The 12,753-nt window shown below is 35.3% G+C and overlaps 1 protein-coding gene across 6 annotated transcripts in view; it reads left to right on the top strand.

Moving 5' to 3' along the window:
• The window catches only part of TAOK3 (TAO kinase 3), a 234,201-nt gene that overhangs the window by 90,333 nt on the left and 131,115 nt on the right, over positions 1–12,753 (top strand). For all 6 annotated transcript variants that reach the window (XM_051972882.1, XM_051972887.1, XM_051972883.1 and 3 more), the window contains 2 exons: positions 3,139–3,250; positions 12,417–12,624. In XM_051972882.1, the coding sequence (XP_051828842.1) occupies positions 12,505–12,624 (120 nt within the window). In that variant the 5' untranslated portion in view covers positions 3,139–3,250; positions 12,417–12,504. The remainder of the gene's footprint in view (positions 1–3,138; positions 3,251–12,416; positions 12,625–12,753) is intronic.

Raw genomic sequence — 12,753 nt, 5'->3', positions numbered from 1 at the left:
TAATCACCCTTGCAATATCTTGTATTCAAATTTTTCTTCCTCCTTTCTACCTTACTCCCCTCCCCAGACAGTAACCCAATATATGTTAAACATGTACAGTTCTAAACATATTTCCACATTTATCATGCTGCACAAGAAAAATCAGATCAAAAAGGAAAAAATGAGGGGGAAAAAAAGCAAGCAAATGACAACAACATCATAAAGGTGAAATACTTTGTGGTGATTCACATTCAGTACCCATAGTCCTCTCTCTGCTCTCCATTACAAGTCTATTGGAATTGGCCTGAACCAGGGTGCCTCAAACTTTTTAAATAGGGGGCCAGTTCACTGTCCCTCAGACTGTTGGAGGACTGGACTGTAGTAAAAACAAAAACTTTGTTTTGTGGGCCTTTAAATAAAGAAACTTCATAGCTCTAGGTGAGGGGGATAAATGTCCTCAGTTGCTGCATCTGGCCCGCGGGCCATAGTTTGAGGACCCCTGGCCTGAATCATCCCATTGTTCAAAAGAGCCAAGATTTGCATTTCTTACATCATAAGGTTAAAAGAATGGTTTCAGATCCTACATCCTTGATAGAATCTCTTACCCAAAACCAAATAAACTGTATGATGAACAAAAACACCTTAAATTCTCCATTCTTATCACCCTTCTATTTTCTCACTGGGTTTATGAGGTAAAAAGGAAGGAGAAAGATAATTGTGCATCTTGTTTTGAAATGAATTCTTCAGATTCTATCCTTTTAAAGATAAAAGTGATAAATCCGTATGTATGGAATCAGGACCATGAAAGAAGGATTGAAGGGAAAAAGAATGGAATGGGAAGGAGGGTGTTTCTAAGAAATGTAGAGAGCCAAAAAGACATCATCCAAATACACATGGGCCTTAAACATATTTTTTGGCAATATGTTAAAATAGTTTGATATTTTTAAGATTTAATGTATTTCCTTTTGGACCATTTAAATCGGAGGAGCTGTACCATATAAGAACAGACAGAAATGGGATGCTTTTTAAGAAAGTCATGTTTCAAATAAGCTTTTGGAGAAAAGATAAATATGAGGGCTCATGTCCCGACTATGAGTAAACTATTTTTTGGGAATGAGTCAGTCGTGCATTTAAAGTTAATCAAGGCTCTAAAATTCTAGTTAATACTTTATTTAAAACTGCTTTCCTAGAGGTTTAGCAGCCTCTCATTCAGGCTCTCATTCAGTTAACATAACCCACACCTTATTTCATTTAAGGCATAATATACTGAGTAGCCAGGTTCATAGCATGAGCAGTTTAAATTTTCAAAAGGAAACACATTAAACCTTATCCATAGCTGGCTTCTGTTAAGCCCCAGCTAAAATACCATTTTAACAGGCAGCTTTTCCCAACTCTTCTTAATTCTAGGGCCTTCCTTCTTTTGATTATTTCCTATTTATTCCATGTATCAGGACTTTCCACTCACAACCCCTTCGGTTGGTTTGGGGGAAAACCCCAAGAAAATTTTATATGACCCCAGGTATATAGAGGTATAAAATAAGTATACAAATCAAACATTACAAATTAAAACATTTCATATTACAAATTTCAACCTCCACATTATTATGAGACCCTATATGAGGTCATAACCCCAGTTTAAGAAGCTGGACTATATGTAGCTTACTTGGTATAGACTAGTTTGCATGTGTATCTCCCATTAGATAATAAGCTCCTTGAGGGTAGGAACTTTCTTAGGTCCTTTTTTGTATCCCTAGTCTTTAGTAGAATGCCCGGCAAATTTGTTGTTGGATTGTTTCAGTCACATCCAACTCTTCATGACCCTGTTTGGGATTTTCTTGGCAAAGACACTGGAGTGGTTCGCCATTTCCTTCTCCAGCTCATTTTACAGATGAGGAAAGCAAATGGTGAAATGACTTGCCCAGGTTTACACATCAAGTACATGGAGGAGGCCAGATTTGAACCCAGAAAAATGTCTACTTGATTCAAAACCCAGTGCTCTGTCCACTGTATAGGTGCTTAATCAATGGTGATTGATTGATTGATTGGTATGTATTTTACATACATACCATTTGCTCCACACACAGCAACCTATAGGCATCATTATCCCCATTTTATAAAAAAATATGACTCAGGCCCAGAAAGATGAAGATGTTGTTCCAGTTTCACACAACCAATAAATGTCAGAACTTTCCCTACTCCCCTGCTCTTTTCACGACCCTACCTCTTTACTAAAATTGATTACCTAAGTTGAGGATGCTTAGAGTTATGGGTCTTGAGTTTGAAAAAAGTTTTATCTACTTTTTTAAACTGATTATATTTTGCAGCCATATAGTCAAAGTTGTAAAAGTTTAAAAGAAAACAAAACAAATTCTGGAATTAAAATAGTAATTTGTCCAGCTCTCTGCCCTTTCTCTCCCAACTAAAAATTCCTGGTTTTGTTTGGGAATAAGACAGAGAGAGGAGAGGAATCAAGAAAGGAAAAATGGAAAAATAAAAATAAACTCTTTATTTTCTACACTATATTCTGTCTTCCATCTGTGTGCCTTTTATACAGACTTTTCCCTGTGTCTGGAAAGCACTCTTTCCTTTCTTCTGCAATGCAATCCCCAGTTTCCTTTGGGATAGCTAGATGGCACCCTAGTGGATAGAGCACTGAACCTGGAGTCAGAAAGATTCTCCTCAAGTTCAAATCCGACTTCGGGAACTTACTGTGTGATCCTGGAACTTTAACTCTTTTTGCCTCAGTATCCTCTTCTGTAAAATGAGCTAGAGAAGGAATTGGGAAAACCACTCCAGGGTCTGTTCCAAGAAGACCCCAAGCAGGGTCATGAAGAGTCCCACGTGAATGAAACAACTCAACTTCTCAAGTCCCCCACAAGTGGCCCCCCCATATATGTCTCCATCTTGTGTGTATGTGTATATGTTAAATGTACTTAAATCAATCTATGATTGTTTTTCCCCCCGGAGATTTAGGCTAATGATTTAAATATTATTTCCCTTTAGATAAGTGGAGATTGCAGACCCAAGACAAAGATCAAATTTGATCTTTGTATTGTTACTTTTATATACGTTTCCCAAACGTTACTACGTCCATGAAGGCCATTCCCATAACAGCTCCTCGATCGTTACCATCTCTGATTTTTCTTCCTTTTCTTCCAGGTATTCAGAACAAAGAGAGCTGACACCATCCCGGAAGGGAAAAAAAAAAATGAACAACTGGTGGTGAAATGAGTCCAAGCAAGAGATTACACTTTGCACCACAAAGAAAAAGGTATAATCCAGCGGCCCGCGATTGCTTTCCTCCAGCTGAGCAATTAGCCAGAGTCCTTGAAGCTATTGTTGGGCCCGTAGGTCGCGGTTGGTGGCCACAGAATATCTCCAACCTAAAGTTATCTTCTCCAGTTTCTTGTGTACAGAATTGAGGCTGGGATGAAGTGTAATTAAGGTACATGTTTATGGTTGGTCTAATCTGCCGGCTGTTGTCAGGTTTCAGCAGAGTCCCTTCTCCTCTCTTATTTAGACGATGGCATCATAGAGCTTGGCTTTTAATTTCAGGTTAAGGCTGAGGGCCCGGCAAGTTCAGAATAGGGTTTGGTATTGGAGGAGGTTGGGTGGCGAGGATTTTTGCTTTCTTTAGGGGAAACTATTGGAAATTCTCTTCACAGGGATTTGAAGAATGTGACTTTTACCCCGAAAGACATAAATATAGCCAGTTTTTAATTTATTTCGTTGGGGGGTGGGGGGGAGGGGTCTGTCATAACCAAACTCGACAGCACCAAACGTGTTTTTTGCGTTCCCATTTTGTCATCCCCATAGGATAAAATGGCAGTATTGTTCAGCCATTAGGTTTTGGCAGTGATGTTGATTTTGTGGATGTATTTGCTGACATTGACTAATATGGCCAATGTGGGAATTTGGTTTTGCTTGACTATAAATGTTTGTACAAGGGATTTTGTGGGGGATTTTTTTTCCTTCTCAAGGAAGAAAGGGATGTGAGTGGGAGAGAAAAAAAGATGGATTTTTATTGATTAAAAAGATAGAAATTTAATTTAAAAAAATGATGGCTGAGCTGAAGTGGACTGCTATTGAAAAGTAGACTAGTGGAATGGATAGAGCAAAAGACCTGGATTTCAGGTATACCCCTGCTATGTACTGGCTATATGACTCTTATTTAACTTCCTCGTGTCCTAACAGTCCTGGGATCCATGAACTTCTTCTTTTAATATTTTAATAACTATACTTCAATAGAACTGGTTCCCTTTATAATCTTATTATTCACATTCAAAAATATGATTCAGGAGAAGGTAGTAAGGCTTCATCTGACAGCCAGGGGGATCCATGATCCAAAAAAGGTTAAGTGTAAACTTTAGTGAAGAAATTGAATGGAGATGGCTGTAGGACTGTCCTCGGCTGTAACGGCCAATGCCAGTGAAATCACAGATCCAGGATCTATTTAGCCCCATCACTACCTCCAATCTGTGACCAGGGAACTTGATTATTCATGGAGTAACTTCATTAATTCAGTAGTAATTGAACTAGCCAGGTACTACAGCATGTCCTACATCAACAATATTCTGGAGATACAAAGCCAAAAATATGATGCCTGCTCTTGAAAAGCTCACACTCCAGTGAGGAGATTGTATGCGAATAAATATTTAAATTCAAGATATATACAATACAAATGGAGGATAAGTTCAGAAGGAAGGGATCAGCTGCTAGAAGGGAGGAAAGAGACCCAAGAAAGGCCTCTTGCAGAAGGCAAAATTTAAATTGAATCTTGGAGAAAACCAGGGGATTTAGGAGACAGATGGGAGGGAGAACATCTCAGGAAGGAGAAAAATCCCTGAGATCAAGAGCACAGGATTCAGGGATAAAGTGTCCTATGTGTGAAATAGCAAGTAAGCCAGGATAGATTGATCATAGAATACATCAAGGAAAATTAAGTGTTAGGAAGGAACCAGGTTATGAAAGGCTTTAAATGTCAAACAAGAGAATTTATGTTTGATCCTAGAAGTAATAAGAAGATCCTGGAATTTATTGAGTGTAGGTGTGGCAATATTTGTGTTTTAGGAAAATTTCTGGCATATGAGTGGAAGGGGAGGTATCTCCAGCATTTAGCTCGGTTCCTAGCACAATGTAAGCATTTAATAAATACTTCCTGAATTGAGAAAGAGATGAAAGAACTAAGCCACCCTCCCTTTCTATGACTTCTTCATTCAACAAACATAAAAAACCTATTATATATAAAACAATGTATTAGGTACTAAGGACATAGAATTTTATCTAATAAAATTAAGATATAGACCTTGCTGTCATAGTACTTAGAATTTATTAGGAGAATAGGAGAGGAACAGAGATAACTAAATTATTTTATAGTAAGTACTTTATAAAGTGCTCCCCCCCAAAAAAAAAAAATAGTGGTATGTGAAATCTTAAAAAGGATATTATGTATTTATTATTATTATAATTATTAATTATCCCACCTCACTTAACTGTAATTTCTTTTGATGGGTAAAAACTTTTTGATAGAGTAAAAATCTGACAGATTGAGGCATATTGTTTTTATCTTTAGTTTTTTCTTTTTCTTATTTTGATTCTTTTGTTCTGATTTTTCTTTCCTAACATGGCTCATATGGCAATATGTTAAAAATGAATGTATACATATAACTTAAAAAAAAAAAAAACACTTTTTGAATCAGTTGATAAGTACCAAGTGTGAACAGGATTTGTATTCCTTCTTAAATCAAAGGTTTTGTTTGAGAGATTTGTTCACACCACAAGAAACTTTCACAGAAAAAGTTTGTTATTTCAGGACTAATCTGAGGATCTGAAAGCAAAGAGTAAAGAGTTGGGTCACATAGAACCTAAAAGAATCAACAGTCAGGTAGGGGTGGGTAGGGATAGGAGGCAACCAGAAAATGGGAAAAAAGGAGATAAGACTGAATTTGGGCAGTGAAGAGAAAGACTGAGAAAGGCTATTGACCTTGTAGGCATCTAGTAGCAGAAAACTCAGGATGAGTCCAGTGTGCCCATCTTCTCAAAGATTAAGGGAGGTTCGAAGAAAAGGTTTTCTTACTTTTCCTGCTGGTATCTTTCTATAATAAAATAAAATTCTATAATGGAATAGAAATCTTTCTATAATAGACTATAGTGTAATTTGTTGTTTCGTTATCCTAATATTTCACCTGAATTATTACTGCAACAAAAAGAATCCAGAGATAAAACTGTAAAGAGAAGAAGTGAACTTAACATCTCCCTAAAAATTTTCCTTAATGGAGGCTTAGAGCAATAAGTGTATAACTTTTTGTCTTAACTCCCTAAAGTTGCAGAAGACTACATGAGGATGGAACTGTAGGGGTCATTATATTGGCTTTAGGTTTAAAGGAAGATGATTTTTATAATAGGTTTTTTTGATAATATAACAATAATAGAGTCTATCTTAAAAATTAACTCAGTTGCTGAAGTGGTGATGGATTCTATTCCAAGTCCTGGCACATACTCGAGGACAAGGAGTAGACCAGTTTGACCAGAGCATAAAGTAGAGTAATATGAGATAATAATGTGAGAAAAGTAGGATGATGTCAGATTGTGACAGTTCTTGAATATCATGCCAAGGAATTTGAGATCCCCTAAGAGATAGGGACTCATTGATAATTTTTGAACATGGGAGAGATATCACAAAATCGATTGAAAAAAGTTAATATTCTTGCAGTTTATGAAGAAAAGAGCAGAAGGGAGAGAATGAAGGTGGGGGAATATATTAAAAGTATATTGCAGTAATCCAGGTGACTGGTAATTAACTCTATCCTAGGATAGTGGCAGTAGATAAAATAGCTTTTTATTGACAAAACATATGCATGGGTAATTTTTCAACATTGACCCTTGCAAAAACTTCTGTCCAACTTTTCCCCCTCTTTCCCCGACCCCCTCCTCTAAATGGCAGGTAGTCCCATACATGTTAAATATATTAAAGTATATATTAAATACAATATATGTATACATATTTATATAGTTGTCTTGCTGCACAAGAAAAATCAGATTTAGAAAGAAGGTAAAAATAACCTGAGAAGAAAAACAAAATGCAAACATACAATAATGGAAAGAGTAGAAATGCTGTGTTGTAGCCCATACTCATTTCCCAGAGTTCTTTCACTGGGTGGAGCTGGTTCTGTTCATTACTGATCAATTGGACCTGATTTGGATCCGCTCATTGTTGAAGAGAGCCACGTCTATCAGAATTCATCATCATATAGCATTGTCGTTGAAGTGTATAATGATCTCCTAGTTCTGCTCATTTCATTCAGCATCAGTTCATAGAAGTCTCTTCAAGCATCCAGAGAAAAAATCTGAAAAGATCATAGATTGGGGCAGAGCCCAAATGTCATAGTAAAGGCAGGGAATTTTTTTGAACTCTCTCAAATTCATCGCCTAACAACATTTAAATTGTTCTTAAAACAAATGCTCCAGCTGCAGTACCAACAAAAGGACAGGGTAAATTAATTTCCTAGTCCAAGACAGTTTGGAAGGTTGATAGGAAAGGTCTGTCTCAGTGGAATGAGAGTGGAGCTCAGTCCAGAACTAGCCTTGCCAATGCAAGCTGCACTGGGAGAACCAGCACCAGGCCCTGGGGGTAACTAAATCAGCCATGGTGGTAGTTTCTCAGCCCACAAATGCTAAGAGGATTGGACAATTTATAAGAATGAAATTATAGGGGACCCTTTGCTGCCACTACATGCAAGACTCTTATATTGCAGCAGCACAAAAAACCTGAAATTTAGAACCAGTGCCCCTTTCTCCCTAGGAGCAGAGTCAGTTTTAATAGAAAATTAAAAATCAATCAGTAAGCTGAAGAAAATGAGCAAACCACACTAATTTCTTAAAAAACAAAATTGGCCAAAAGATGTACAAAAATTCACTGAAAAAAAGAACTCTTTAAAAAAGTAAAATTGACCAAATAGAAAAGGAGGTACTAAAGTTCACTGAAGAAAATAATGCCTTAAAAATTAGAAATGGGCAAGTACAAGCTGAGATATCAAGAAACAATAAAGCAAAATTAAAAGAATGAAAAAATAGAAGAAAATGTAAATTGTCTCACTGGAAAAACAACTGACTTATAAAATAGATCTGGAATTTTTTTTTCTTCTTTTTTTTTGAGGGGAATTGGGGTTAAGTGACTTTCCCAGGTTCATACAACTAGGAAGTATTAAGTGTCTGAGGCCAAATTTTAAGTCCATTTGATTTCAGGGCTAGTGCTTTATCCACTGTACTGTCTAGATGCCCCTGTAAGATAGATCTGGGAGAGATAATTCAAGAATGACTAGAGTGTTTGAAAGCCATGATTCAGAAAAAGAATCTGGATACCATATTGTAGAAATTATCAAGGAAAACTCCCCTGATATCCTAGAACCAAAGAGTTAAATTGCTGTTTGGTCTTGGTTTTGAAGAGGACATATGAAATCACAGTGTGATATTTTGATTTGAATATGAATTGGATTTAAATGAAACAGTTGCACAAAGTCATCAGCCTCCTTTTTCTGCCAGTGGCAAGACAAAGGGAAAGATGACTGGCAATGGCATAGAACCAGTGCATGATCTTGGTGTCTTTGATGAGTGACTAAGCTCTAAGCACTCCACAGTGTCTGCTTCATGGCCAGTAGAACCAATTGTTCTCATCTGTCCATTCTGCAAGGGCAAATCTTAGCAAATGAAAGAATCTACTGATCATCTCATAAAAGAAATCCCAAAATGAAAACTCCCAAGAATATTATAGCCAAATTCCAGTGCTTTCAAGTGAAAGATAAAATGTTATAAGCATCCAGAAAGAAATAATTCAAATATCATGGAGCCACAGTCAGAATCACACAAAATTTAGCAGCTTCTACCTTAAAGGAGTGGTGAGCTTAGAATATGTTATTCCAGGGAGCAAAAGAGTTAGACTTACAACCAAGAATCATCTACCCAGGAAAACTGAGTATAATCCTTCAGGGAGAAAAAATGAACATTTATTGAAATATTTGTAACACCTTAGAACTTGGTTATTATTAGGCAGTTAGAAAGTGTATACATAGAAAGAGGGCTGGATGCAAGTTGACCATATTGGGATTATAAATTAAAAAAAAAAAAAGATTTAAGTGAAAAAGAGAAATAGTAAGAGAGAAAGGGTAAAGGAAAGGTAGAATGGAGTAAATTGTTTTATATAAAAAAAGATACAAAAAAGATGCTCACTTAGATTCAGAAATCTATCTTACACTACAGAAAAGTAAAAGGGAAGAGGAAGAGGCTGATAGAAGGTAGGGTAGAGTACGGGAGATGGCAGTCAGAAGCAAAACACTTTTAGCCTTTGATCGGGTAAAGGGGTGGGGTAATAAGAATGAATGGGAGGAAATAGGATGAAAAGAAATACATAGTTAGTCTACATAACTGTGAATGTGAGTGTGAATTTTCCCAAGAAATAGAGGTCGATGGCAGAATGAATTAAAAACCAGAATCCTACAAAATGCTGTCTACAAGAAAGAAACATTGTTGAAGCAGAGATACATGGAGTAATAATAAGGAACTAGAGCAAAATCTCTTATGCCTATTCAGCTGAAATAAAAACAAGCTTAACAATCATGATCTCAGATGAAACAAAAGCAAATACAGATCTAATTAAAAGAGATAAGTGAGAAAACTACATTTTGCTAAAAAGTGCAATAGACAAAGAAGTAATAACAATGTGAAACATATATGCAATTGGTATTTTATACAGTTTCTTAAAGGAAAAGTTAAATGAGTTATAGGAGGAAAATTGACAATAGAATTATATTAGTTGGGAACCTCAACATTCCTCTTTTAGAACTAGATAAATCTAGCCCTCTAAAAATAAACACAAAAATAAAACTTAGAAGATGAAGAAAACATTAGAAATGTTAGATATAGACCTCTGAAAAACCTGAATGGAAACACAAAGGAATATGCCTTTATTACAGCAGTACATGACACCTACACAAAAATTGACCATGTATTAGGACATAAAAACCTTATAGCTCAATGCATAAAAAATAAAATTGAATGCATCTTTTTCAGATCATAACAAAGCAAAATTTTCATTCAATAAAGGTCCATGATAGTATATCCTAAAAATTAATTGGAAATAAATAATCTAATCCTGAAGAATGAGTGAATCAAAGAACAAATCCATAAAACAACCAAGAATTTCATTAAAGAGAATTATAACAATGAGACAGCATGTCAAAATTTATAGGATATAGTACCTTTGATATAACACTATTAGTTCTGTATCCCAAAAACATTTTTCAAAAAATAGGAAAAGAACATACTTGTACAAAAATATTTATAGGAGTTCTCTTTGTGGTGGCAAAGAATTCGAAATTGAGGGGAGTCTTTAAATTGAGGAATGAATGAACAGGTTGTAATACATGATTGTGATGAGATACTATTGTGTCATAAGAAATGATGATGCTTTTAAAAGAACGTGAAAAGATTTGCATGAACTGATGCAAAGTGAAATGAGCAGAATATAATATTGTACAGTAATCAATTGTGAATGATTTAGCTATTCTTAGCAATACAATAATCTAAAACAATTCTGAAGGACTCACAATAAAAAATGCTATCTACCTCTAGAGAAAGCACTAATGGAATCTGAATACAGATTGAAGTATACTTTTTTTTTTACCTAATTTATTTCTCTTGGGATTTTTTTTTTTTTAGTTAGTTTTCTTTTACAACATGGTTAATATGGAAATGTTTTCCAGGTATAAACTATGTGAAATTGGTTACCATCTTATGAAGGGGTGAGGGATAGAAGGAAAGAAGAGAATTTGGATTAAAAATTTTCAGAAAGCAAATGTTAAAAAAAAATTACATGGAATTGGAAGATAATGAAAATGAAATTTTAAAAAATGATTATTGAATTGGAGGAGAAAAGTCAGAGATCTAGAACAATGAAAGAAACAGTCTAAGGGGGCCATGTAGACCGAATTAATGTAGAATTGGCAGGACTTGGCAACTGATTATATAAGAATCAAAATAATATGTCCATTTACAGAACTGAGAGACTGGATAAATAGTGGGACCTCAGAAAGAAATAGGAGGAGCAGGTTTGGGAGGAAAGCATTAACAAGTTAAGTATGAGACTTTTGGTGTTTAAACTTTTTTCTTAAAATTAATCACACCAAAACCTGTTTCGATAAATAAACAATAGTAATTAACATTTATATATCATTTCAAGGTTTGCAAAGTGTTTTTATTAGATATAATCTGCATTGATTCCCTCAGCAACCCTGGGAAGAAAGTACTACTATTATCATCCCCATTTTATAAGTTAAAAAACGAGATTGAGAGAGGAGTTAAGGGACTTGCCCAGAATCAGAATGACACAGCTACTAAGTATTTGAGGCAATATTTGAATTCGGGTTTTCTTCACTTCACCTCCAATATTCTATCCATGGTGCCAAGTGGAGCTTGATGGTTATAAACCTGAACTCATCATAGATTGTCTTGGTACAGTCAGGAAGTTTAAAATGCATCATTATTGGGCTCTAGTTAGAATCTTAATTTGCTATGCTGCCAAAAAAGTTAAAAAGAGGGTTATGTGGCTTTTGCATTTTATATGTTTGCATTTTAAACCAATGTGATGGGTAGGGTTTTTTTTAATTTGTTTTTGTTTTTGTTTTTTTTTAACACAATGAAAGCTGTAAAAATTAAGCAGATCTGTTGAAAGGGGAAGAAGCCAAGACCCTCTATGAATCTCATATGACACATTTGACAGTTAAATATTTTTTAACTTGTTTATGACAAATGATATGAGAGTCTAAATTTGATGGGTTTTAAAAAAAAAAAAAAACAGTGCTGTTAACAACCAAAAAGTATGCAAATAAACTGGTCAATCAGCATTCGAAACTATCAAAAGTGATACCTTCTTATTAATAGAAACCTTGAGAACAGGATGTTGTCCATAGCAACAGAACAACTGGCCTCTTTCATTTGACATTAACATAGCTTCAGAATTGCAGAAGTCACTTTCTGGCAAGTAATAAAGAGCTGCTGAGTTATAACCTAAAGATCTGAATATTAGTTATCACAATGTCTTTAATTGATTAATAATTCAGCCAAGATAATTTTTTAAAAAGCTATCCCATGATTTCTCATGTATACGTGATATAATTGTTTGCCTACTCAATGAGTGGGAGAATGGGTGGGAGGAAGAGAATTTGGAACTTAAAATTTAAAAAGAAAAGGATGTCAAAAATGTATTAATAAGAGAATTTTAAAAAATACTTCAGAAGGAAAAAAATAAACTATGCCAATTTTGGCCTCTATTCTATTAGAAGAATTACATTAAAATTACATTAGAGTAATTTTAAAAGCCCCTGGATGAGGAAAATAAAATCCGCATTGGAAATAAGCTAACGATGAAGTATATTTCTTTTTAGGTGCTGAAGGTTTATCAAGAACTCCTTTGTCAATGAAGGGAAAAACTGATTGGGATATTGACAAACAGAGGTTGTAATACTCTTCACCATGCGCAAAGGGGTGCCAAAGGACCCAGAGATAGCAGACCTGTTCTACAAGGAGGATCCTGAAGACATTTTTGTTGGTTTACATGAAATTGGACATGGAAGCTTTGGGGCTGTTTATTTTGTAAGTATCTTTATAAAAATCCATCACTCAATTAATGAGCATTCATTAACTGCCTGCTGTGTATCAGGCAGCTTACATTCTAATGAGAGGGACAAGTGGTACACGCCACAATATGAGCAGCATAAGGAC

Source organism: Antechinus flavipes, chromosome 1 (assembly GCF_016432865.1).
Source record: "Antechinus flavipes isolate AdamAnt ecotype Samford, QLD, Australia chromosome 1, AdamAnt_v2, whole genome shotgun sequence".
Taxonomy (NCBI): domain Eukaryota; kingdom Metazoa; phylum Chordata; class Mammalia; order Dasyuromorphia; family Dasyuridae; genus Antechinus; species Antechinus flavipes.
The sequence above is the reverse complement of the archived record's forward strand: the minus strand, read 5'-3'. Positions and strand labels throughout refer to the sequence as shown.